This window comes from Thamnophis sirtalis, unplaced genomic scaffold (assembly GCF_051295495.1).
Source record: "Thamnophis sirtalis isolate CommonGarterSnake01/CBP01778 unplaced genomic scaffold, rThaSir2_p1.2 scaffold_9, whole genome shotgun sequence".
NCBI classification, from domain to species: Eukaryota; Metazoa; Chordata; class Lepidosauria; order Squamata; family Natricidae; genus Thamnophis; species Thamnophis sirtalis.
The window spans coordinates 8,330,397-8,358,382 of record NW_028261389.1 but is presented as its reverse complement, the minus strand read 5'-3'; the positions used below and the strand labels follow the sequence as shown (position 1 = coordinate 8,358,382).

Sequence of the window (27,986 nt, the reverse complement as noted above, 5' to 3'; positions counted from 1 at the left end):
TTCTCTTCCCTTTCCTAACCTCTCTTCTCCTCTTCCTACCCCTCTCAATCTTCCTCTCTTCTCCTCTTCCTACCCCTCCCAATCTTCCTTTCCTTTCTTCTCCTTTCCCTCTCCTTCCTTCTCTCCTCCTCTTCCTACCCCTCCCAATCTTCCTCTCGTTTCCTCTTCTTTCCCTCTCCTTCCTTCTCTCCTCCCCTCTTCCTACCACTCCCAATCTTCCTCTCCTTTCCTCTTTCCCTCTCCTTCCCTCTCTTCTCCTTTCTTCTTTCCTCCTCCGTCCTTCTCTCTTCCTCTTCCTCCCCCTCCCAATCTTCCTCTCCTCTTTCCCTCTCCTTCCCTCTCTTCTTTCTTCTTTCCCTCTTCTTCCTTCTCTCCTCCTCTTCCTACGCCTCCCAATCTTCCTCTCCCTTCATCTTTCCTTCTCCTTCCTTCTCTCCTCCTCTTCCTGCCCCTCCCAATCCCCCTCTCCTTTTCTCTTTCCCTCTCCTTCCCTCTCTTCTCCTTCTTCCCTTCTCCTTCCTTCTCTCCTCCTCTTCCTACCCCTCCCAATCTTCCTTTCTTCTTTCCCTCTCCTTCCTTCTCTCCTCTTCCTACCCCTCCCAATCTTCCTCTCCTCTTTCCCTCACCTTCTCTCCTCCTCTTTCTTCTTTCCCTCTCCTTCCTTCTCTCCTCCTCTTCCTACCCCTCCCAATTTTCCTCTCCTTTCCTCTTTCTCCTTTCCTTCCTCCTCTCCTCCGAGGAAGATCTAAAACCTTGGATGACACCTTGGCCATTCTGGCAGATCATAGCACATCCCTCACTGGCAATGGTTTGGGTTACGGGATCACCGAGGCCCACCGAGGCCCGCCTAGGCCCTGGACGGTCGGCAGAGCCTAGCAGGGAGGGAGGGAGGGAGGCCCAAGGATGCTGCTGCGTCCTGCGCGGCCGAGAGGAAGAGGAGGGGGAAAGCGCTTCACCCTTGCGCGGCGTCCTTGGCGGGGATTGCGCCAGGCGGAGGGGCGGGCGAGGCTCGGCTTCCCAATCACGAAAGCGCAGCCCGAGGAGAGCAGCCGGATCCGCCCCGTCTCTCCTCTCCTCTCCGCCCGGCCCCGCCCGCTGCCTCGCTTCCTGTCCTTGCCGGCCTGACCCGGCGCGTTGCCTTCCTCCTTTCTCCTCCTCCTCCTCCGTCTCCTGCAGGCTGCTGCGCCGCGCTCTGCCCGCCATCCATCCCGCCAGCCCATCCGCCGGCCCCGAGCGAAGCCAGCCAGCCAGCCAGCCTAAGAGGTGAGTCTCCTCCGGAGAGCCCGATCGCATCACTTTCCCTCCCCGCAAAGCCTCTTTTTAATAGCAGATCTGAAGGTTCCCCCCCCCTTTAAAATATACATATAAAAGAATAAAATATTAAAATACCTATATTCGCAGTAGTGGCGAACATGCAAGCCATACATGGATGTTCGCCACTATTGGAAATAGTTGCATTTTAATATTTTATTATGTAATAGTGGCGAACATACATACAGAGATGTACATTCTCCACTATTACAAATATATGTATTTTAATATTATTTAATAGTGGCGGACATACATACATGCATGCAGGCATGTTTGCCACTGTTGCAAATATGTCTTATTAATAGTGGCAAACACATACATACATTTAGATATATACGTCGGCCACTATTGCAAATATATTTTAATACTTTATGAAACAGTGGCGAACGTACATGCATGCAGGTTTGCTACTATTGCAAAGAGATGTGTTTTAATATTTTATTATTTAACAGTGACGAACATACAATACATGCGTGTATATTCACTACTATTGCAAATTATGGATATGTTGCAATGTGGGCTGGGAATCGATTTGGGAAGATGCTCCGAAAGAGGGGGAGAGAAAATTGGGGAGAGGGATGATTTCATCCCTTTGGTGCATCTTCTCTTTCTATCCACCCCCCCCCCCCAAACTCTCTATGCCCCCCAGTCTCAATTACCCCCCCCCATCCCACCCAGGCCTGGAATTGTCTTTTTTTTTAATGCATGCATGCATACATGCACATATCAAAAAAGGGGAACTCTTAATAAAATAAGGATGCAATCAAGAGTGAAGGGATGGATGGATGGATGGATGGATGGATGGATGGATGGATGGATGGATGGATGGATGGATGGCGTTCTCCCCTCCTCGTTTCTAGTCTGCTTCCAAAGGCCGAACCAGAAGGGTTAGAGGGGAGTTTTTCACTTTTCTTTGCCCTCTACAAACTCACCCACCCAGCCTGGAATTTGTGCCAGGGAGGCTTTCCTTCCTCTTGCCTCCCGAATGGGGCAGGTTAAAAAGAAAGAAAGCGCCCAGATCGATGGTCCAATCTTTTCCCCCAGATCTCCTTGGATCAGATGCCAGAAGGAGAGGGACTTGTTGCACCATAATCCCCCAGTTTGAATGGAGAGGCTGGAGGGGAAGCAGCTGTCAATCAAGCAGCGGGGGGGGGGGAGGGAGTAGGACGTGCCTAGGAGCACGCGGTCTGCAGAGAGCGCTTTTTTTCTATTTCCAAGGAAGTGGGGGGGGGTGGGTTGTAAAAAATTGCATGCTCACTTTTTCCGGCCCTGCCCAAGTGGAATTGCCAGGTTGGGGGGGAGGGGGAGATGAGTAAACATGGAGAGCTTGCCTTCCCTCCCCCCCCAGGAATCTTTTTTTTTGTTTTTTGCAAGCTGCAAAGTCATTTGGGTGCCAAGAGGATCATGTGACACACACACACAATTACGCACTTTATATTTGCTTGCCTGTTGCGAGAGTCTTCCGCTTGTTCACACACCCAAGCTGGAGTGAGCCACATCCTGCCCAAGGAGATCTTGCAGAATGAAGCTTTTTTTTAAAAAAAAAGGCAGAATTAGGCTCCCCCCCCCCCAAAAAAAACCACCTCCTGCAGTATGGGGGCAGAGTTGCTTGGTTTTTTTGCAGTGTTCGCTGTGTTGTCTCCTGCAAAGAGTCAGGTGACACGTTAAGCAGGGTTCCACTTGCATGTTAGTCCTCCATTTATGACGGTAATTGAGCCTGGCAGAATCATGCCTAAGGTGTACAAAGTGAGCCATCGTGAGACTAGATTCAATTTTTATGACCTTTTTTTGTGGTAGTTAAGGGACTATTGTGGTCATAAAGCAGCAATGCAGTCCTTAAGCGAACCCTGGAGTCGTTAAGCAGAGCTATTGTTTGCTGGGGGTTGGGTGGGGGGTGTTTCCAGGAAACCAGAAGAAAGAAATATTGGTTTCTGGGGAAAAATATGTTGTAAATTTCAGTCAGTGGTGGGTTTCAAATTTTTTTAGAATCTCTTCTGTAGGTGTGGCCTGCTTTGTGGGAGTGGCTTGCCGGCCATGTGACTAGGTGGGAGTGGCTTGCCGGCCATGTGACTAGGTGGGAGTGGCTTGGCAGTCATGTGACTGAGTGGGTGTGGCCACCTTGTAAAGTATGGTGAAACTGACTTAACAACGCTCTTGCTTAGCAACCAAAATGTTGGCTCAGAAACTCTGGCATTTGAAGCACGCAAGTCTTGAAGCTGTCAAGTTACAAGACCCTTGCAGCCCTAATCCTTTAGAAAAAAAAACCCAGGGGTGTTCAAACTTGACAGCTTTAAGACTTGTGGACTTCAACTCCCAGAATTACTCCTCTCTCTCTTCATCTTGATGATGTGTGGACGGATGAGGGTAGGGAGCTGGAACGGTTCTAAACGGCACTGTAGATTTGTGGAACGTCTTCTATAGAAGAGGTTGGAACTGGCAGGAACCCACCCCTGATTTCAGTCGCATATCTGCTCCGCTGTTGTAAATATAGTCTGAGTGTCTAAAACGCAGTCACATGCCCAGGGACTGAATGTCATAACTTTGAAACTGGGTCATATGTAGGTTTAGCAGTGTCCGTTGTAATTTTGAAGGTCGCTAGCAGCCACTCATAAGCTGAGAACTACCTGTAGTTTCTAGTTTCTATAGGTTGGGGCCTGAAGCAAGGAATGTAAAAATATTTGTCTCCCTCTTCTCTTTTATTTCAGTTTAGCTTCATTAAAACAGAATGAAGGTTGGGGGTAGGATGGCTCAGTTGCAGGTAGTCCTTGATTTAGAACAGTTCGTTTAGTGACTGAAGTTAAACAGCACTAAAAAAAATGACTTCGATGGTTTTTCACCCGCCCCCTGCAGCATCCCTATGGTCAGCTTGGCAAACGAATCAGAGTTATGACGGTTGCGGTGTCCTGGGGTCACAGGATAGATAACCTTTTGCAAACTTCTCACAAGCAAAGTCAATGGGGAAGGCAAATTCACTTAACCATCATGTTACAGACTCAATCATTGCTGTGATTCACTTAACAACGGTGGCCCGAAAGGCTGTAAAATGGGGTAAAAGTCACTTCACTTAACCTGTCTTGCTTAGCAACCTCGCACCTTTGTGGTTTTAAGTCGAGGATCACCTGAAGCAGGGACTCCTTATTTGGGAGGGTTTGAAAAGGACAAAAATGCCTCTCCTTGTGTGGAAGGTTCCAGAAAGGTGAGTTTGAGTGTTCCTGCAAATTCATCTGGATTAGGAGCATTTGTTCATGTGAACCTAGAACCCACAAAAACGAAATGCACAGCTACAGTATAGGTGGTACCTTGCTCCATAGTAGTAACTGTGAAAGGGATCTTGGAGTCCTAGTGGACCAACCATTTAAATAGGAGCCAGCTGTGTGCAGCAGCTGCCAAAAAAGCCAACACAGTTCTAGGCTACATAAACAGGGATAGAATCAAGATCACGTGAAGAGGCCTTGGTAAGGCCACACTTGGAATACGGCATTCAGTTCTGGTCCCCACGATGTAGAAAAGATGTGGAGACTCTAGAAAGAGTGCAGAGAAGAGCAACAAAGATGATTAGGGGACTGGAGACTAAAACATATGAAGAACGGTTGCAGGAACTGGGTATGTCTAGTTTAATGAAAAGAAGGACCAGGGGAGACATGATAGCAGTCTTTCAATATCTCAGGGGTTGCCACAAAGAAAAGGGAGTCAAACTATTCTCCAAAGCACCTGAGGGCAGAACAAGAAGCAATGGGTGGAAACTAATCAAGGAGAGAAGCAGCTTAGAACTGAGGAGAAATTTCCTGGCAGTTAGAACAATTAATCAGTGGAACAGCTTGCCTCCAGAAGTTGTGAAGGCCCCAACACTGGAAATCTTTAAGAAGATGTTGGACAGCCCTTTGTCTGAAACGGTATAGGGTTTCCTGCCTAAGCAGGGGGTTGGACTAGAAGACCTCCAAGGTCCCTTCCAACTCTGCTATTGTATTGTACAAACTGAAGTCATTCTGCACCTTCCCCTGGGAGCGATTCGCATTTAACGGTTCACATTTTTCCGGTTGGCCACGAAAAGAGCATTGACCTTAAGTGTGGTACCATAGCAGTTCCGAAGCCACGTGGGCTGGATCCTAGCCATCAAAAACTAAATTATATTACTTATCCATTCTTCATGCTTTGCCCTCAGCTGATTGGCTCAGTCTCAGAACTGGGCACAGTTGGGAGTGTGATACTCTTAAAGCAATGTTGTTCAAACATGTCAGGAGACGAAAGAAGAGCCAATTAATCTGATTTATTGCTAATCGTGCTTACGCACGCTAACGGCATGTGCTTGGCGTGAGATAAGAGCCAACAGCATTCGGGGGGGGGGGGGTTGGACTTAGTCGGCTTGTGACTAGGCCTGGGATGGTGAACCTATGGCACAGGTGGCACGCAGAGCCCGCTCTGCAGGCATGCAAGCCGTCGCCCCAGCTCAGCTACACTGTGCATGCACGCGCCCATCCCACCAGTCAGCTGATTTTGGGTCGTGCATGCATGGGTGGGGTCCACGGGGGTGTTGTGCATGCAGGGGCGGGGGGTCACAAACGCATACGTGGGGGGGAAGCGCAGGGGGTGCAGTACCCCCTCCCCCCCGGCAGCCTGTTTTGGATCCCAGGAGGCTTCAGGGAGGCCTAATGGGCCCAAAATCACCCGGGGTGGGTGGGTGAGTGAGGAGTGTCACATGCGTGCATGCGAGTGTGGGGGAGAGCATGCATGCGCAGGGGTGTGGGGCGCATTGCTTAATGGGCACGCAACAACAAAAAGGTTAGCCACCACTATTCTAGGCCAATCTCTCTTTTAACTCGCTGGCCCCCGGGTTTTGCCACTGCTTTTCTGCACAAACACGGCAACTTCGAGAGGGGGTGCATTTCAACTTCAAGATTGAAATCTTGAAGTTGCCAAGTTTGAATAGCAATAGCAGTTCGACTTATATACCGCTTCATAGGGCTTTCAGCCCTCTCTAAGCAGTTTACAAAGTCAGCATATCGCCCCCAACAATCCGGGTCCTCATTTCACCCACCTCGGAAGGATGGAAGGCTGAGTCAACCTTGAGCCGGTGAGATTAGAACCGCTGAACTGCAGATAACAGTCAGCTGAAGTGGCCTGCAGTACTGCACCCTTACCACTGCGCCACCTCGGCTCTTATAAAACACACCTTCCAACTTCACCCCCTTGTGGCACTCCCAGGTCGCCATCCGGCCGATCCGAGAAGCAAAGAAATGTCCAACTGTTGCTTTCTACTAACTGTGATTGAATTCCTGATTGCTTGGCAGCTACGGGGCCTTGACTTCTCCTTCCTCCCCCACCCCCCTTTCCTTTCCCCATTCCTATTTTGTCTGTTGTTGTAGATTGTAAGCCTCTCGAGGCAGGGACCATGTCAATTGTCTGTTGCGTCTCTGCGGTGGTTGCTGTGAAACAGTAGAAGTTCATTATGGGCGACTTCACGTTCTTTGTTGTTTGTTACGGCGTGGGGTCCTCTGATGACGATAGCAGCAACCGCTGGCCTCCATCTTGGAGTGCTGAACAAAAGGTAAGTGGGAGAGCCGCCCACCGCCCTCCTTTGCCCCCCCTTTCGACAAGCACAGAACATTTTGGATCAATGGGCAAAAGTCAAAATTCATTCCGAAACCATTAAACATAAGGGAACGCAGGTCAGTCAGATCGCTCCATGCTCAAGTACGGGCCGTGCCTGTAAATTGTTACGGTTGTTAAGTGAGTCACCATGTGACCAGATTTACTGTCCACCATCTGTCATTCACTGGCGTTCTGACCTAGGTTTTCCAAGAGCATGAAACAGGCTCCTCGTCCCGATAAAATCTCTTTTATTTAGCTTAAAGGAAATTCCTCTCCAGCAAAGTCCCGGCCAACAGTCTTTCATGAGATTTCACAACAGGCTTGGAGAGCTGCCAGGCGGATATCTTCTAAACGCCACGCTGTAGCATCAATTACTTGGCAAGAAGTCAGGGACAGATCTTCACCCTAATGAATTGAACTAATTGCCTCCTGCAAACTCCACTCCCATTTTGCTCTTCTTTATTCCTATAAATGCCCTATGGGAGAGGCCATTCACCATCTACCTGTGCCTTTACTCCCGAGTCAGCCCTTTTTCCTTAACTATTCCCTTCTCCTGGCAACTCTGCATATGCGCACACTGGGAACAGGCTCCAGCTGTTCTTCTGCCTCAGTGATGTCTGACTCCGAAGGCAGCTGATAACTGTTAGACCGCCCTGGCCCCCACTCTGCCTCCGACGCAGAGCCCTCATCAGAGCCTTCCCCAGACTCCAGAACTGGCCCATGTTCCTCCCCAACCTCCTCACTGTCTGAGTCTGCCACCAGCTTCGCTGGCTGCTAGCAGGCCAACAACTTGCTATGGGGCAATCATTCTCTCTCCTAACCTTATCAAACTCGTAAGGTTGTTGATGGAGAGGAAAAAATTAGAAAGGTTCCATTTTGGTTTTTGGAAGAATCTAAATCCGACACAAACAGCAAACTTTGGTCTTTAGAAGGGAGCAAATTGAATACGGAGGAAGATGAAAGTTTGGTAAATTAGCATCCAAGTTTTTTTTTAAAGGATTTCAAGTATTAACAAGTACCCTGGCTATAAAGAAGTGGCTGAGATGAAGAAACTATTAAGAATATTCCATGTTGGCCTTTGAGACATATAATAAAAGAATCACTATTTGGGCCCTAAGCTATATGATTCAGAAGTTTACAGTTTACAGACTAAAATTGCTCAAAATACTCCTGAATCAGCCATCTGTGTAAAGTTCATAATCCATCAGGAATTTCTTCTGTTTGTTTTGTTGGGATAGGTTGCCCTGCCACGTACCACTAAGATGTAGTAGGAAATAGGAAGAAGGAGAGTAATGGACGCCACCTTTTGCTTCTGAAAGAAAAATGGGATATATACCGTATTTTTCGGACTATAAGACGCACCAGACTATAAGACATGCCTAAATTTACAGGAGAACAAGGAAAAAATAGTTTTTGGCCTCCGCGCATCACGTTTTCACCCTCCCCAGCCTTCAGAAACACTCTGCAGTGCTCTACACGTCCTGTTTTTGCCAAAAATGGGCCCGTTTTCGCCAAAAGTGTCCCCATTTTTGGCCTGCAGAGTGCTTTTGGGGGCCTGGAAGGGTGAAAATGTGGTGCACGGAGGACTTGGGAGCCCGAAAACGGGCCCAGTTTTGGTGAAAGCGGCCCATGCGGAGCACTGCAGAGTGCTTCCAGGGGCCTGGGAGGACAAAAACGAAAGACGCGGAGGACTCAGGAGGCCAAAACCACCCGTATTTGTTCTATAAGACACACCGAAATTTTCACCTACTTTTGGGGTTGGAAAGGTATGTTTTACTCCGAAAAATGTGGTAAGTCTTGACAGATAAGAAAAGGAGTGAGCCTCTGCCCCATAGTTGGAAGTTTACAGAGTACCAGATTTGCAGAGTAAGGATATACACAAGAAGTCAAGTAATTCTCGACTTCGGACCACAATTGAGGCCAAAATGTCCCATTCCTAAGCAAGACAGTTACAGTAAGTGAGTTTTGCCCTCATTATACAATCTGTCCTAACCACAGTTGCTGAGTGAATGAATCACTGCAGTTGTTAAGTGAGTACCGTGGTTGTTAAGCGAATCTGGCTTCTCCACTGACTTTGCTTTGAGGTCACAAGAGGGGAATCCCGTGACCCCAGGGCATGCAGCCGTCTTAAATCTATACCAGTTTGCCAAGAGTCCAAATTTTGATCAATCACGTGACGATGAAGAAAGTACAACTGTTGTAAAGACTGCAAAACAGCCATAAGTCACATTTTTCCCAGTGCTGTTGAAACTTCAAACGTTCACTAAACAAAGGGTTGTAAATTGAGGACTGCCTGAATTTGGCTTTGCAGGTGTCATATTTAAATTTACCTTCCCCAACTTAAATCCCCCAGAGTTGGAAGGTATCTTCTTCTCCTTGTGCCATATCCGTCATCGGACGTTGGGGATCATGTTGGCGATCCTATTTTCATCGTCAGCCGCATGAAGAAGTGCTGCTGAGTTTTGTCCAAACCGGTCCCTTAGATTTTGAAGCCATGATGTTCTTCTTCTGCCCGGACCTCATTTGCCTTCAAACTTTCCCTGCCGGATTAAGTGAAGGATGCTGTATTTTTCTGGGTGTCACATCACCTGTCCAAAATATTCTAACTTTTGCTTTTTAATGCCGTTGTTGATTTCCCTTGGCTTTCCCAGGCAGTTTATCACCTCCTCCTTTCTGATTTGGTCAACCCAGCTGATACGCAACAGCCACTTGTAAATCCACATTTCAAATGCTTCTAGGTACCTTATGTAGAATCCATGACAGCAGTGGTGTTAAACTCAAGGCCTGCGGGCTGCATCTTGCCCACGTGTTCAGATCTGGCCCCCTGGAAACAGTTAAGAACCAGCCTGTGGTGCCTCTGCCAGTGAAAAGGGAGCTTGGGAGAGTTGTTGGCGGCACTCCCGAGCTCCATTTTGCTGGCAGAGGGTTGCAGGAGGCTGTCGCAGCCGAAAACGGAGTCCATTTTCGCTGGCAGTGTGCTCGGGCCACCACAGGCGCCTCTGACAGGAGTGATGTCGAGCTGGCCATGCCCCCCTCCCCGCCTCCTCCCCCAAATCAAACACCACCCTGATGCGGCCCTCAACGAAATCGAATTTGACACCCCTGCACTACAGATCTCTGCAGTAGATTGAGGTGCAGATGTCCAAATTTCACAGCCATCCGGAGAAATCTGCATACAGCTTGCTGGTATTTTATGACATTCCAGAACTCAGCCGTCCAGAATGAGAAAGTGGTGTTTTCTTAGGCCAGTGGGTCTCAACTTTCCTAATACTGCTACCCTTTAATATAGTTCCTCTTGTTGTGGTGACCCCCAACCATAAAATTATTTTATGTTTTCCGTATTTTTTTTTTGAAAATATGTGTTTTCCAAAGGTCTTAGGCAGCCCCTGTGAAAGGGTTGTTTGACCCCCAAAGGGGTCCCGACCCACAGGTTGAGAACCACTGCCTTAGGCTTTTGTGGAATGGTATAGAAGAAGGAGCTTGTGGTTGTAAAACCTATTCTGACCGAGGCTTCCTGAGAGCATGGAGCAAACTCCTGGTACCGACAAAAACCTCTTTTATTAATTGACTGTGAATTCTGCTCATTCACATCCAGCAAAGTCTTTCACGGGAGGATTTACAGTCACAGACCTTATCTGGCTTGGAGAGCTGCCAGGCCGATATCTGCAGAACTTGGCAAGGAACCTCAGAGAGTCAGGAACCAATGAAGCGAACTAATTGTCTCCTGCAAACTCCACTCCCCTTTTGCTCCTCTTTTATTTCCTCTGGGAGGGGCCATTTATCATCCACCTATGGCCTTACTCCCAAGTCGACCCCTGTTCTTTAGATGTTCCCTTCACCTGGCAACTCTGCACATGCACACACTGGGAACAGGCTCCAGCTGTTTGTCTGCCTCACTGATGTCTCACTCTGAAGGCAGCTGATAACTGGTATCCGACTCTTGCTCCCTCTCTGCCTCCGACACAGAGCCCTCGTCCGAGCCTTCCCCAGCCTCCAGGACTGGCCCATGTTTCTCCCCAACCTCCTCACTGTCCGAAGATCTTCACTCGCCGCTGGCAGGCCACAATAAATATCTTAAGTAAACTAAGAATCCTGGTTGTAAATGATACCCCAAGCATCCCTTTTGTTTGAGGGCAAGAAAATCTCTTTGACATTTAGAGAGCATGTCATGGATATTCGTACTAAACACTGTTAGGAGAGACTCGCCCATCCATAGTATGGCTGCTTTGTTGGAAACCCACTAAGAGGATCTGTTCTTTTCCTCAATCTGATCCCAGCAAGGCTGTTTATCCCCAAGTTTTCTTGAAGTTCTTGTGTGTGGACATGGCTGAAAAATGCGTTCTCACTGCTGTGATCTCATGAAGATTACCAAAGAAGAGAACAAAGGCCTACTTTATTCTGCCTTGTTTTCTTTTCAGAAGACAAATGTCTCGATTCAGGAACATCATTCAAGTCAAGCTATGTACAGTAAACAAGTCCTTTCTGTGTCGCTTTTAAAGCTCTTAGTAGCCCTTGGTGGTGTTGAGCAATGAATGGGGTTGGGTTTGGCGGTTTCAATGGACATTCCTAGTACTCTGATTTCCATCAATAAATAGCAAGTAGTGTTGGTGGATATAATGGTGCATCATGTTGTCCTGATCCTCTTGCTGAAGTGTGAGTCAAAAATTATACTTGGATGATATAGTTGGTGATGATTATAGTGATAATGGGTAAGTGATACTCCATCCTTTCTCAACTAAGAGCCGAGGTGGCACAGTGGTTAAATGCAGCACTCCAGGCTACTTCAGCTGACTGCAGTTCTGCAGTTCGGCTGTTCAAATCTCACCGACTCAGGGTTGACTCAGCCTTCCATCCTTCCGAGGTGGGTAAAATGAGGACCCGGATTGTTGTTGGGGGGCAATATGCTGACTCTGTAAACTGCTTAGAGAGGGCTGAAAGCCCTATGAAGCAGTATATAAGTCTAACTGCTATTGCTATTGCTAACTTAGTGACCCCAGATAAATTGAACTACAGATATCTCTTACCCTTGACTGGGAGAAGAATGTTGATTAAAAGAGTTGGCAACATTAAGACTTGTGGACTTCAACTCTCAGAATTCCATTGACCGACTGCGGGATTCTGAGAGTCGAGGTTCACAGGTCTTAAAATTGCCACATTTGAAGACTCATGACTAAAGAGGATAGAATTGTAATCCATGCTGGTGGTATATATTGGGAACTAGCCGATAACCTGCCATTATCCAGGTATTTATTTATAGGGGGAAAATGTCTGGACCAAACATAATTTCTAATGTTGGATTTTCCCCCTTAATAGAGGGAGCCCCCTTGTGGAGTACTGTGAAGCTGTTATGGCAACTCCACTGCACTGCACAGAAGAAGCCACTTTAAGGCACAACAGGCTGTATCTTAACAGAACACACACTCCAAAGGGATTTAGGGGTGTCTTACCCCCACAGTATTTTTTCCAGAGAGTAAATCATCTGTGTACCAAGTTTGGTTGAAATTGCTTGAGGCGTTCCAGAGTTATGCTGGAACACATCCACCCACAGCCATTGATGATTGATAGATAGATAGATAGATAGATAGATAGATAGATAGATAGATAGATAGATAGATAGATAGATAGATAGATAGATAGATAGATAGATAGATAGATAGATAGATAGATAGATTGATAGATTGATTGATTGATTGATTGATTGATTGATTGATTGATTGATTCCACCTTGATGGGGCATTGAATTGTTGTTTCATGTGTCTTTCTCCCCCCACCCCCTTTTTTTTTTGCAGAAAACCATGGCTTCCCTCAAGGACAAACTGATTACTCCAATTACCCAGCCCAGCACTCAACCGAACAACAAGGTCACCGTGGTAGGAGTCGGTCAGGTGGGGATGGCCTGTGCTGTCAGTGTCCTGGAAAGGGTACGTATGTCCATTTCAGATGTTTTGTCAGAGTGCGCACAGCGTGACTGCAATTTTGAGACAACCCAGGAGCAAAAATGTTTTGTCTTTCAAACAGTGGTTTCTATACAAGGCTTATATATACACGCATACACCTGTTGGGAAAATATCAGGCAAACAATCAATCAATCTTCAACTCTACACAGGGAACTACAATGGAGATAGAACATGAGGAGAGAGAGATACAGAGAGAGACGTCCTCACATGGCCTCCCTTATATATACAGCTTCTTAAAGTGGCAGGAACCCTGCTGACTCATCCTCATGTTCTCATCTTGGTTTACAGCCTTACAGCAGTTGGTCAGTTATTAAATCGTCATTACTCTGACGTGCTTATGTGCTGGCTGTTCTGACCCAGCCTTTGCAAGTAATGATAAGCTGCTTACTCGCGGGTAGAACAACCCCCTTTTCAAAACAGGGCAGGAGTGGTCTTTTATTCGCGTGAATTAAAAAAAACCAAACATAATGAGTCCTAACAAACCTGGTTCTGGCCAAGGAATCCGAATTGCTTGCTGTATACTAGAAAACGAACTGTTGTCTGCAACAACTGGCCATTCCTAAACCTCTCCTATTCATTTCCCCGCCAGGGAGGGGTTGGCTAGCATCTGTGTCTGACTTTCCCTGAGAGCCGGCTTATTGATTTCCGCTGCTCTCCTCTCCTTTCCTCCCTACGCGTACTTGCATCTGGGATGGGCCCCATCTGTTCCTCCCCATCATTCAGCTCAGGCCCTGAAGACAGCTGCCTCTCCACCTGGGAGAGGAAGGGGGGGGGAAGGCCCCCGCTCTGCTTCTGTCGCTGATGCTGTTTCCTTATCGGAGCCTTCCAAAGACTCCGAAGCCGGCCCAGGCTCTCCTTCGCCCTCGTTTCACTCTGCAGCTAGCTCTGCTGACAGCCGATGGGCCACAACACCGGCTTTCATGCAGAAGATCCCCAGATGGCATGTAGAATTCAATACAGTACTTTAAAAAGGTTAAATCCCAATTAAGTCGTATGAGCAGTGGCTAAGACGCTGAGCTTATCGATCCCAAAGGTCGGCAGTTTGTCGGTTCGAATCCCGAGCATTTTGAAGGCCACAAGCCATCCATTCCTGACTCAGAAGCTTGCGTCAAGGCCTGCTTTAAGATAGATGGATCACTTCCACCATGAGTTGGGCCTCCGTATTATTGATACACCAAGCGTGCCAGTCCTCGTGCTTAACTCTTGGCCCCATGTTTCTTCCTGATGCCAGGGTCTCTGCGATGAACTCGCCCTCGTTGATGTCCTGGAAGACAAACTGAAAGGAGAAATGCTGGATCTGCAACATGGAAGCTTATTTCTGAAGACACCTAAGATCATAGCAGACAAGGGTAAGGCTTTCATTGAACATCCCCAAATAAATCTTTGGCCAATAATTGGAAGATCACCAGGAAGTCAAGATCAGTCCTGCCCTGATTAGTAGCAATAGCAATAGCAGTTAGACTTATATACCGCTTCATAGGGCTTTCAGCCCTCTCTAAGCGGTTTACAGAGTCAGCATATCGCCCCCACAGTCTGGGTCCTCATTTCACCCACCTCGGAAGGATGGAAGGCTGAGTCAACCTTGAGCCGGTGAGATTTGAACCGCCGAACTGCAGCTATCAGTCAGCTGAAGTGGCTGCAGTACTGCACCCTAACCACTGCGCCACCTCGGCTCTTGTAAATGGCTTGCTGGTCATTGGTGACCAGAATTTCAGGTAAATGAGCAACCAGGTAAATTGCTGGAGAAGAGAAGGAAGGTTCTCAGACACTTCCATTCCCCACTATCCTGTCGGAGCTGAAAAAGCTTCTTGGATGAGAAGCGAAACGTCTTCAGAGTAAAAACAAAACCCAGTTGCCTCCTGAAAAAGCATCTTTGGGACAAGAGAAGGAAGATTCTGGGCCTCTGGATTTCTCAGCTCTTTGCAAAAGTTTTTTTTTTTTGGGGGGGGGGGAGCAAACCAAACTCAATCCATGCAGTAACTTCACTTCTGCTTCTTTTCTCTTCAGATTATTCTGTGACCGCTAATTCAAAGGTGGTGGTTGTAACCGCCGGTGTCCGCCAGCAGGAAGGAGAAAGCCGTCTGGACTTAGTTCAGAGGAACGTAAACGTCTTCAAATTCATTATCCCACAAGTTGTGAAATACAGCCCAAATTGCATGATTCTGGTGGTTTCCAACCCAGGTAAATTAGGGCTTTGGGGGGGGTCAAACGCAATTACCGTATTTTTCAGACTATAAGACGCACCAGAGTATAATACGCACCAAGACTTCGAAGTGGAAAAGAGGAAACGAAATTAGGTTTTGCCCTCCCCGGCCCCCCCAGGAGCCCTCTGCAGGCCTCCCAAACTGTCTGCATGCCCCATTTTCATGAAAAGCCCGTTTCCCCACACACACGCGCGCATCAAGTTTTTGCCCTCCCCAGCCCCCAGAAGCACTCTGCAGGCCTCCCAAATCCTCTGCATGCCCCATTTTTGGCAAAAATAGGGTGCGCGGGGCAGGGTTTCGGGAGGCTAAAAATGGCCGTATTCGGTGTATAAGATGCACTGACATTTCCACCCTCTTTTAGGTGGAAAAAAGTGTGTCTTATACTCCGAAAAGTGCGGTACGTGGAAGGGCTGATGCTTGCAAGCAGATATTGATCAGATCTCTATAACTGGTTATTGTATATGTAGCTATCCACCATAAGATTGGAACGTGTTATAAAGCAAACATATTGTTTTAAAAACCTTAATGTGGTTTGGATATGAGCAGCGTGGTGGCCTAGTGGTGAAGATGCTCGTCTCCCACTCGGAAGATTGAGCGGTTCAATCCTAAGTAGCTGCAGATTTTTCTCTCTCTGGGTGGAAAGAAAAAATATTTGCTGTGAACTCCGTGTGGCGTCAGGAAGGGCATCCAGTCAGTAAAGGCTCAGCTCCATCCAGTCGGCCTGAGACTATCCTGTGTTAAAGGATTACGGTAAAGGTTTCCCTCACACATATGTGCTAGTCGTTCCCGACTCTAAGGGGTGGTGCTAATCTCCATTTCAAAGCCGAAGAGCCAGCGCTGTCCAAAGATGTCACCATAGTCATGTGGCCAGCATGAGTAAATGCCGAAGACGCACAGAACACTCTTACCTTCCCACCAAAGGTGGTTCCTATTTTTCTACTTGCATTTTTACATGCTTTCGAACTACTAGGTTGGCAGAAGCTGGGACAAGTAACGGACACTCACTGTTACGCGGTGCTAGGGATTTGAACCACTGACCTTTCTGATTGACAAGCTCAGTGCCTTAGCCACTGAAACACCACATTCCTATTTAATTTAATTAAGGTAATTGAATTAAAGTCATCCTAATTGAAGGAGTACACAGCCATAAAAAATGAGGTTTTTAAAATGTGGTTTGGATATGTATGTACATGCAGGTGCCACTATATACTGCATTAAATGTTTAGGTTTATTCCACATTTACAAATATCCTAGAATGATTTTGTGCAGAATAGAAGACAGACAACTAATAAATAATAGAAAAGTAGGTTTTTTACAGTAATTTGCGTTAAGAATAGCAATGCATATTGCTGAAACTACACAATCGGGCAGGTATAAGTAGTCCCTGAATTAACAGCCACAATTGGGGCTAGAATTTCCACTGCTAAGCAAGAAAGTTGTTAAGTGACTCGCCTGCAATTTTACAAAAAAATGTTTGCCATGGTTGTTAAGCAAATCAATGCTGTTAAGTGAATCATGGTCATTAAGAACTGGGAAGGTCTCCAACGGCGATCACATGTTCCCGCTACGCTGCAATCATAAATACCAAGAGCCCAAATTTTGATCATGTGACCATGGGGATGACGGTCGTCAATGTGAGGACCAATCCTAAGTCACCTTTTTCAGTACCGTTGTAACTTTGATCCATAAACAAGTGGTTGTAAGTCAAGAAGTACTTCTGTGGGTTTTGCACTGTTTGATTTTTTTTTTAGATCATTTTTGGGTTCACACATGGCATTAAAGGTCGGCAGTTCGGCGGTTCGAATCCCTAGCGTCACGTAAGGGAGTGAGCTCCCGTTATTTGTCCCAGCTTCTGCCAACCTAGCAGTTCTGAAACATGTAAAAAATGCAAGTAGAAAAATAGGGGTCACCTTTGGTGGGGAGGTAACAGCGCTCCATGCTCCTTTGGTGTTTAGTCATGCTGGCCACATGACCACGGAGACGTCTTCGGACAGCGCTGGCTCTTCGGCTTTGAAACGGAGATGAGCACTGCCCCCTAGAGTCGGGAACAACTAGCACATATGTGCGAAGGAAACCTTTACCTTAGCTATGGCATTAAATTGCAAACTATGGTGTATAAGGAAAGTGGCCAGGATTGGTTCCATGAATCCATTATAAATGCGAACCTTGCCCCAGAGCTGATCTGCAGGTTTTTAGGCTGCCATCTTAACCCGATGCTTGGAGGATCCATCCTTCAGTCTGTCTGTCTGTCTCTTCCCTTTCCCAGTGGACATCCTGACCTACGTGACATGGAAACTTAGTGGCCTGCCAAAGCATCGCGTTATCGGGAGCGGTTGTAACCTTGATTCGGCTCGGTTCCGCTTCTTGATGGCAGAAAAATTGGGCATCCATCCCTCTAGCTGTCACGGTTGGGTCTTGGGAGAACATGGCGATTCCAGTGGTGAGTAGGCCTTATTTCTCCTGGTAGTCCTGCGGTGCAGGCAGCTTGAGGCCTTCCGTAGGTTCTGCACTACATTTCCCACAGTCCCTTGCTCTAGGGATCATTCAGATAAGATGCACTAGGCACCTATTACCACATGTGGTGGACATGTTCAAAAACAAAAACAAAAGAATTGGACAAAAATACATACATGGTTGGAAAAAATGTTAAGGCAGCATATAAATTGTAAGTCAGAAATATTTTTGCTAGGTATAGTACCAGAAAAGTGTGGTAAAGGGAATATATATTTAATATTGCATGTTTTGACAGTAGCAAGTATTGTCTGTCAGGTTCCAGGAGAAACAGGACACCAATGTTGGGTTTAATCCTTGTTTATCAGACTGGTATTAACTGACCACCATTTCTGCTAGAATGGAATAATTGTTTTGAGCTAATGCTCCGTGCCCCCCACAACCTTATGAGCCTTTCCCCTGGCTCCACCCAAACCCCTCGTGACCAGCCTGTCCCCTGCATCCACCTTCCCCTTGATTACATATCCCACGGATGCATAGCAAAGATCCGGGCATTGATAGCAACCTTCCCGCCAAGCGTCCTCCTCCGTCAGTAGCAGCCGCTTCCTTATAGTCCCAGCTGGTCGGCACCGATCGACGTTGGCCACGCCCCCACGTGTGCATCAGGTAGCATCGAGGCCGCCAACAGTAATGGCTGCCATCCCAGCTGGCTGGCGGCCCGGTGCCATGTCTCTCGATGCATGGAGGCCACTTCGGATTCCCCTCGTGTCCTTAGATGCATGGCTCAGCTAGGTGGAAGGGAAGACGGCGGGGTACGTCCGAAACAGGTGAGGAGCAGTGAGATGGAAGTCAGGAAGTAACTCGGCTGATTGGCAGCCCCAGATGGCCAGGCTGACATGGTCTTTGCACGGCACTAAAAAAATGAGGAAACATCTACAGAAGAAGATATTAGAAAGTGCAGAAATGGACAGATTGATGTTAAAAATGAAAGAGAAAGAAGACATGGAATATTTCCAAGCATGGGATTTGTTTTACAAATGGTTGGACCATAGAGGTAGAAATTAGGAACCGGAAAAGTATTATTTTGTAAGCAAAACTGATGCAGACAATACGCTTTTCATAAAGCACTGGTGTTATGTAAAGAGAAAATGTATAAATAAGCTGTTAAAACAAAACAGATAGATCTAATAGATGGATTAAAATGCAAAATACCTAGGAAGCATCGAAGTTGCCCTCCCATTGGTTTTCTTCGTGCAGCAATAAACCAATTCCTAATGTGATAGAGCATCACTTCCTCCTGAGCTTTCCGTTTTGGTATCTTGTGCCACTAAATCGGGAAAGTAAAAATGAGTTAATGACTTTGCGGGGTGGGGAAAAATGCCGTAAAGTGAAGTCACGTGACCACAGGATGCTGCAAATGGCCACGAAGGCGGGCCAATTACCAAGCAACCAAAATGGGATCACATGGTTTGAAGGTGGGAGGAAGGCGTTGGAATTTCGAAAGTGTGTTACATGTAGAGCTGGAGGGAATCTTCTGTTATTTGAACAGTCAATAAGCAGTTGGACATAAATTGAGGACGTGTTTTTCAAATTTGCCATTTTTAAGATGTGTGGATTTCAATTCCGTGCCAGCTGGGGAATTCTGGGAGCTGAACTCCACGCATCTTAAAGTTGCCGTGTTTGAAAGAAAAATAATAATGTCACTGAAACATAGAATGGCGTTGTTTGAATGGAGAACCATCACTTATATTACATCGCAGTAAATTCTCTTTAACCCTTTCAGTACCAATCTGGAGCGGGGTCAATGTAGCAGGCGTTTCTCTCCAGGATCTGAATCCACAAATGGGGACGGACCAAGATCCAGAGGAATGGAAGAAAGTCCACAGACAGGTGGTTGAGAGGTATGGCGCTATGAAGTTATGGAAGCAACAGACAGAAATGATAGATAGATAGATAGATAGATAGATAGATAGATAGATAGATAGATAGATAGATAGAGACAGACAGACAGACAGACAGACAGACAGACAGACAGACAGGAGACGGATGGATGGATGGATGGATGGATGGATGGATGGATGGATGATAGATGAGATGGGTAGGTGGATGGATGGATGATAGATAAGATGGGTAGGTAGGTAGGTGGGTATGTAGAGAGACAGACAGACACACAGGGGATGGATGGATGGATGGATGGATGGATGATAGATGGGATGGGTAGGTGGATGGATGGATGATAGATAAGATGGGTAGGTAAGGTAGGTAGGTAGGTAGATACAGACAGACTGGATGGATGGGATGGATGGATGGATGGATGATAGATAAGATGGGTAAGTAGGTAGGTAGGTAGCTAGGTAGGTAGCTAGGTAGATAGATAGACAGACAGATAGACAGGAGATAGATGGATGGATGGATGATAGATGAGATAGGTAGGTGGATGGATGGATGGATGATAGATAAGATGGGTAAGTAGGTAGGTACATAGATAGATGATAGATAGATAGATAGATAGATAGATAGATAGATAGATAGATAGATAGATAGATGATAGATAGATAGATAGATAGATAGATAGATAGATAGATAGATAGATAGATAGATAGATAGATAGATAGATAATATAATTTTGTTGGACAGAAAATACCGTATATACCTGTGAATAAGCCCATCTGCGGAGAAACTCAGCCATTGTAACTATAAAAATAAAACACAAACACACATCCTTCGCATTCTATACAATTGAATTGAAACTGATATTACATTAATATTGCACTGTACAGTAGAATTCAATATAGTTCCTGCCCTGGGATAGAAGCTGTTTTTCAGCCTGTTTGTCCTTGTTTTTATTGTCCTGTACCGTCTGCCGGATGGTAATAGTTCAAAAAAATAATTCCCGAATACAATATTTCAAGGCTATAACTGGGAATATTTGGAACCGTAGACCAGCACATGTTGGGGAAAAGAGGAAAGGCATAGCAGGTGGTTAGTTTCCCCTTTCACGACTTCCTCGCTTGAGTTTTCTCTCCTTGAAAATGACATCGGTTGTTTGTCTCCTCTTACAAGGACGATTTCAGATACTTCTCCAGACTAACAGTTTTAGAACTTTTTTGTTTCCCGTTGACCAAGCTTCCTCTTTGTGTGTGTCCAATAGTGCTTACGAAGTGATCAAACTGAAAGGCTACACCAACTGGGCAATTGGCTTTAGTGTTGCTGATCTTCTAGAAACCATTCTGAAGAACCTTTCTCGAGTCCACCCAGTGTCTACCATGGTTAAGGTAAGGGCCGGAGTGAGATGGCCATATTTTCTTGTTTTTTATATATGTCTCTTTTTCTCTCCTGGTGTTAGGCCAGGGATCTTCCAAATTTGGCAACTTTATTAAGACTGGTGGACTTCAACTCCCAGAATTCCCCAGCCAGCACAGCTGGCTGGGGAATTCTGGGAATTGAAGTCCACAAAGTCGCCATCTTTGGATACCCCTGTTTCAGGTGAAATAGAGAGATAACCGGACCCGGATTGTTGTTGGGGGCCGTGACCCGTCAAAACCGCGGTCCACGAAAGCGCGATCGACGAAAGCGCGCATTTGACGTCATCACAGCGCGACAAAAAAAATTAAAAATTGAAATAAAAATAAAATTAAAGCAAGCCGATTCACATAAAGGTAAGGGTTAGGGTTAGGTTAAGGGTTAGGGTTAGGTTTAGAGCGTTAGGGTTACGTTTAGCGTTAGGTTAAGGGTTAGCGTTAGGTTTAGCGTTAGGTTAAGGGTTAGGTTTAGGGTTAGATTTAGGGTTAGGTTAAGGGTTAGGGTTAGGTTTAGGGTTAGGTTTGGGGGGGTTAGGGTAAGGTTTTCGCTTTATTTTTACATTTTTCGATCACAGCGCGATGTTTTCGTCGCGCTGTGATGACGTCAAATGCGTGCTTTCGACGACCGCGATTTTGTCGTCTGCGGTTTTGTGGTGGAACCATTGGGGGCAATATGCTGACTCTGTAAACCGCTTAGAGAGGGCTGAAAGCCCTATGAAGCGGTATATAAGTCTAACTGCTATTGCTATAAAATGGGTTAGGATTGGGGAAAGGGGAGTGAGCCTTTAAAGTAGACTGGATTAGGAAAATAAAATAAATACTTTTATTGTAAGATGACTGACAAACTCTTGCCACAAATCAACAGGGATGGCATTTCCCGGTAAGACTGAGGACGGGGGATTTTTTTCTAATTCTCCATCTTTGGTTGCAGGGTATGTACGGCATTGAAAACGAAGTGTTCCTGAGCCTTCCTTGTGTGCTGGGATCCGTGGGGTTGACCAGCGTGATCAACCAGAAGCTGAAGGATAGCGAGGTGGCTCAGCTCCAGAACAGCGCTTCTACGCTGTGGAATGTCCAGAAGGACCTCAAAGATCTGTAGGCGCTAGAGATGCTTCCGTCCGCCGTAAGCGAGAAGACAAGCAGTGTTAAGCCAAACACGTTCATGTTAACTCCATAGCCGAGCTTCCAGTAAACAACTTGAAAGGGTACCAGCTTCCCTCCACCACAGCTAAGATCCACGTTGTTGTAAATGCAGATGTTCCGAACAAATAAAACCAGCTCTTTTGTGTGTGCTCCCAATCCTGCTTCATTTTCATTTTTTCCCCCCCTTCCGTGTCTCTAGTTCATTTTTTGCTTATTTCAAGCAGTGCCGCCCCTAAGCATAAATGCTGATTGGGTAACTTTGGGCCAAACACCAGGAGATTGTGAGTTCTAGTCCCACCGTAAGTTTGAAAGTTGACTAGGTGACCTTGGGCCAATCACCAGGAGATTGGGAGTTCTAGCCCCACTGTAAGTATGAAAACTGACTAGGTGACCTTGGGCCAAATACCAGGAGATTGTGAGGTCCAATCCCACCGTAAGCATGAAAGCCAACTAGGTGACCTTGGGCCAATCAACAGAAGATAGTGAGTTCTAGCCCCGCCTTAAGAGCCGAGGTGGCACAGTGGTTAAATGCAGCACTGCAGGCTACTGCTAGATCAGCAGTTCAGCGGTTCAAATCTCACTGGCTCAGGGTTGACTCAGCCTTCCATCCTTCCGAGGTGGGTAAAATGAGGACCCGGATTGTTGGGGGCAATATGCTGACTCTGTAAACCGCTTAGAGAGGGCTGAAAGCCCTATGAAGCGGTATATAAGTCTACTGCTATTGCTTAAGCATGAAAGCTAACTAGATGACCTTGGGCCAATCAACAGGAGATTGTGAGTTCTAGCCCCATTGTAAGCATGAAAACTGACTAGGTGACCTTGGGCCAAGCACCAGGAGAGTATGAGGTCCAATCTCACTGTAAGCTGACTAGGTGACCTTAGGCCAATCACCAGGAGATTGGGAGTTCTAGCCCCACTGTAAGCATGAAAACTGACTAGGTGGCCTTGGGCCAAATACCAGGAAATTGTGAGGTCCAATCCCACCGTAAGCATGAAAGCTGACTAGGTGACCTTGGGCCATTCACCAGGAGATTGGGAATTCTAGCCCCACTGTAAGCATGAAAACTGTCTAGGTGACCTTGGGCCAAACACCAGGAGATGGTGAGGTCGAATCCCACTGTAAGCCAACTAGATGACCTTGGGCCAATCAACCGGGGGTTAGTGAGTTCTAGCCCCGCCTTAAGCATGAAAGCTAACTAGGTGACCTCGGGCCAATCACCAGAAGATTTCTTAATTCTAGTCCCACTTTAGGCATGAAAGTCACGTGCATGATTGGGCTAGTCAACATTCAATCCAGGCTACCTCACAGAGTTGTTGTGCGGAAAATAGGGGGTGGAAGTAGGATTAGATACATTCATTACCTTGAATTATTTCTAAAAATAATAGAATTCTTTATTGGCCAAGTGATTGGGCACAAGGAATTTGTCTTTGGTGCGTATGCTCTCAGTGTACATAAAGGATACATTCGTCACAAATCATAAGGTAGAACACTTAATGATAGTCATAGGGTACAAATAAGCAATCAAATCATACTAGGAAACTATAAATCTTAAGGATAAAAGCAGCAAAGTTACAGTCATAAGTGGGAGGAGATGGGTGATATGAACAATGCGAAGATTAATCGTAGTAGTAATGCAGACTTGGTAAATAGTTTGACAGTGTCTAGGGAATTATTTGTTTAGCAGAGGGGTGGCATTGGGGGAAAAAACTGTTTTGAGGGTAGGAGTTGAAAAAAAAATTATGTCCAGGATGTGAGGAGTCTAAATATTTTCACGGCCCTCTTTTTGACTCGTGCAGTATACAGGTAAGGCAGGTTGGTAGTAAATGTTTTTTCTGCAATTTTATTGCAGTGCAATAAAAGTGGGATATGAATAAATAAATTTTCAGCCATGATATGACTGGTTCCCACTTAATTTTTTTTTTGTTCAGAAGATAAGTAGAAGATAATTTGCTTTTTGTCTTAGATGTATTATATTGACTGGGAATGCTAATGGAATCTAGAGTGCCTTGTACAAGAACAACAAAAAGTTAGTGTGTGATTTGCTTAGTGCCAACTATGTATCAGCGCACACAGTTGTGATGTCTTCCAAGATAAACTATGGCTTAACACAGTGTTTTTCAACCTTGGCAACTTGAAGATGTCCGGACTTCAACTCCCAGAATTCCCCAGCCAGGATTCGCTGGCTGGGGAATTCTGGGAGTTGAAGTCCGGACATCTTCAAGTTGCCAAGGTTGAGAAACACTGGCTTAACACAGTGTCTATATGATGTATAAACTTTTCAGTGAGTTAATATGAAACCGTACTTTTCAAGGAATCTCTGCAATTCAGCAACCTCTCATTTAAATGTGTGTATTAGGTAATTTCCAAACACACTGAAGAAAACAGTTGAGAAGAAAGATTCCATTACTGCCACATTTATGGCTCATCATACAAATAATTCAAATTAATTAAGCTTCAAATAGTGTATAATCCCATTTGGGGATGAAACAATATTAGTAAAATCCAGAGCATTGGATTCATCACATTTCTTGGTTGCATTTCATTTAAAAACTTCCATGATATGGTTCATTCATGCTAGCTTATTTAGTCTGAAGATTAATAATACAAGTAGATATTTTGCTTTTTGTCTTAAGTGTGTTATATCGGCTAGGAATGTCACAGGGATCTAGGATTCTCCAACCTCATGATGGATCAAGATTTCCAATTTTTTAGGACTTCTTCTTGAAAATTGGCTGCTGAGTCCCATAAAAGTCGTTACAATAGAGATGCAGAAAAAAAAATGGTAATATCTTTTTGTGCGAATCCTACATTAGCAACTATTTTTTTTCCTATTGTGTTGTAAATACCTTTAAAGAGAAGTTGTTTAATGCCAAATTAATTCAGAGAACTGAGAATGGAAGAAAAGAGAATTTTTCAACCCTCAAACCCAGACGGAGAAATGAAAATGAAAAGGCAGAAGTAGAAAATGCTTTTCATAAAGGCTTATTAAGGGAGAAACAGAAGAAAGCCCAGTTCATTTATTTCTGCAATGCGTTGTCTTGCATTGTGATGGCCTTATTCGCTGAGATGGATTTTTTTTTTCTGCAGGCATCGAAGAACGTGGAATTCTCACTTTCAGTTTTTTAGGGTAGCAAAGACAAATACTCACTACTATAAATGAGAGAGAGAGAGGGAGGGAGGAAGGGATGGATGGATGCATGGATGGATGGATGATGGATGGATAGATATGGATGGATGGATGGATGGATGGATGGATGGATGGATGGATGGATGGATGGACGGACGGACGATGGATGAGAGAGATGGATGGATGGATGGATGGATGGAGAGAGATAGATAGATAGATAGATAGATAGATAGATAGATAGATGGATGGATGGATGGATAGAGGGATGGAGGGATGGAAGGATGGATGATGGATGGATAGATATGAATAGATGGATGGATGAATGGATTGATGGATGGACGGATGGATGATGTATGGATGAGAGAGAGATGGATGGATGATGGATGGATGGATGGATGATGGATGGATGGATAGAGATGGACAGATAGATAGATGATAGATAGATAGATAGATAGATAGATAGATGATAGATAGATAGATAGATAGATAGATAGATAGATAGATAGATAGATAGATAGATAGATGATAGATCTATACATATTGAAAATTAATGAGTAGTTATGATCAGCCTCTCCCCTTCTCTCCCTCAGGCTTGCCCCACAGAATCCTCCCCTATGCAGTATTGCAGGCAAACTTTGCCCACTACCAGTGGTTCGATCCTGACCGACTCAAGGTTGACTCAGCTTTCCATCCTTCCGAGGTCAGTAAAATGAGGACCCAGATTGTTGGAGGAAATAGGCTGATTGTAAACTGCATAGAGAGGGATGTAAAGCACTATAAAGCGGTCTATAAATGCTATTGCTATGATTGTGCTTTATCCAGTGACTTCCAAAAACAGCCAAGGTCGCAATGAATAGATAAGGGAGGCACCTTCCTTCCATTGCATTTCTAATTTTGCTTATGGAAAGGAGACCTTGGCATGATGTCACAGGGGTTGAAAAGGGGGTGAGAGGTGGGGAAGGAGCTGAACAAGAAGAGGGAAGTCGCCATATCTGGGAAAACAGTTTGCTTCAAAGTTATTCAGCAGTCTTGGCCCTGCTGTGGATCACAGCAGAAGGGCAACTTCTGTCACTATGCTGGAATGGGGGCGGGGTGGAGGGAGAGAGGAAGGAAGGAAGGAAGGAAGGAAGGAAGGAAGGAAGGAAGGAAGGAAGGAAGGAAGGAAGGAAGGAAGGAATTAAAAGGCAGGGAGGGAAAGATGGGAAGAAGGCAGGGAGGGAAAGATGGGAAGAAAGGAGAAAGGGAGAAATGAAGGAAAGAAGGAAGGAGGGAGGAAGACAAGGCATGCAAGAAGGAGGGAAGGAAGAAGAAACGGAATTAAAAGGCAGGGGGGAAAGATGGGAAGAAAGGAGGGAGGGAGAAATGAAGGAAAGAAGGGAGGAGGGAGGAAGACAAGGCACGCAGGAAGGAGGGAAGGAAGAAGAAAAGGAATTAAAAGGCAGGGAGGAAAAGATGGGAAGAAAGGAGAAAGGGAGAAATGAGGGAAAGAAGGAAGGAGGGAGGAAGACAAGGCACGCAGGAAGGAGGGAAGGAAGAAGAAAAGGAATTAAAAGGCAGGGAGGGAAAGATGGGAAGAAAGGAGAAAGGGAGAAATGAAGGAAAGAAGGAAGGAGGGAGGAAGACAAGGCACGCAGGAAGGAGGGAAGGAAGAAGAAAAGGAATTAAAAGGCAGGAAGGGAAAGATGGGAAGGAGGAAGGGGGAGGGAGTGAGGAAGAGAAGAAGGCAGGTGAGACTTTGGAGGCCAGGAGGAAATCCAGGGGGAACCTAGACCAAGATGTTGAAAACAAATCATAAAAAAACAAATTGCTTTTGCATTATCCTTGAAGATTCTCAGTCCTCCAGGTCCTTAAGATGGGACAACTGGACTTTCTTGTTTTTTTTCTTTGAAGACGTTTCCCTTCTAATCCAAGAAGCTTCTTCAGCTCTGACTGGATGGTGGGGAATAACGCTTTTGCATTATTGCATTTTGCATTTATTGCCGAGGAAACAATAACATGTGCAATTCCACTTCAAGGCGGTTTTTTTTTATTTTTAGATGTGCCACAACTGTGCCAGAAATAGGTCAACTTAAGCTGGCCGAGAGGAACAACGGTGTGAGATCACCCAGGAGTGGAATTACAATGGGAATGAAGGGGGAGAAAAAATCTGTATGGAAACGTTTAGGGAAAGAGAGAGAAGGGAAGGAAACAGAAGTACGCAAGGGACTAATTACCATGTATCATTAATATGCAAATGAATGCAGTCTTCTGTCCTCATCGTGATGCATTTTCAAATTGGGGATGACGTCATTCAGGCTGCCCCAAAGGTATCAGATAGATAAAGCACGATTTGCACCCTCTTCCAAAAGAAATATATATATAAACGGTTCATGTGCACGATTGAGATAATGAAGTTTATTCAACTGCATGCTTTGGGTTACATGTTTTACATGTTTTTTTTTTACATGTTCTATTTGAACAAACATATCTGACTGATATGGACACTGAGCAAGCAGTCGTAACATTTTAATATATTTTGAAACACTGTTAAATGCTTAAAAACGAGATTTACTAACGGGCAAAGTTTTAAGATTTAGAAAAAAAAAAACAAAGATGCATCAGAACTACAATTTATGTAGTCCTCGGCTTACAACTATTTGTTTAGCGACTGTTACGACGATACAAGGGGGGAAAAGTGACTTGCGACAGGTCCTCGCACTTACAACCGTAGCAGGAACCCTGCGGTCATGGTGATCAAAATTTGGACACTCGACAACCGGCGTTTATTGGTCATGTGACGGCCATGTGTGACCTTCTCAGTTGGTTTCCAACCAGCCAAGTCCATTGGGGGAAGGTGATTCACATAGCGACCACATGATTCACTTAACAACTGCAGAGTAGCTTAAGAACCGTGGACAAAAA

The 27,986-nt window shown here is 45.6% G+C and overlaps 1 protein-coding gene across 1 annotated transcript; it reads left to right on the top strand.

The window, feature by feature from the left end:
* The first annotated feature begins 1,101 nt into the window (after positions 1-1,101).
* Positions 1,102-22,113, top strand: LDHB (lactate dehydrogenase B). Its single transcript, XM_087722758.1, has 8 exons — positions 1,102-1,263; positions 12,690-12,821; positions 14,089-14,206; positions 14,865-15,038; positions 17,328-17,501; positions 19,296-19,413; positions 20,664-20,787; positions 21,746-22,113. The coding sequence occupies exons 2-8, from the start codon at positions 12,696-12,698 to the stop codon at positions 21,911-21,913; spliced, it is 1,002 nt and encodes a 333-aa protein (XP_087578884.1). The 5' UTR covers positions 1,102-1,263; positions 12,690-12,695; the 3' UTR covers positions 21,914-22,113.
* The last annotated feature ends 5,873 nt before the right edge of the window (positions 22,114-27,986 follow it).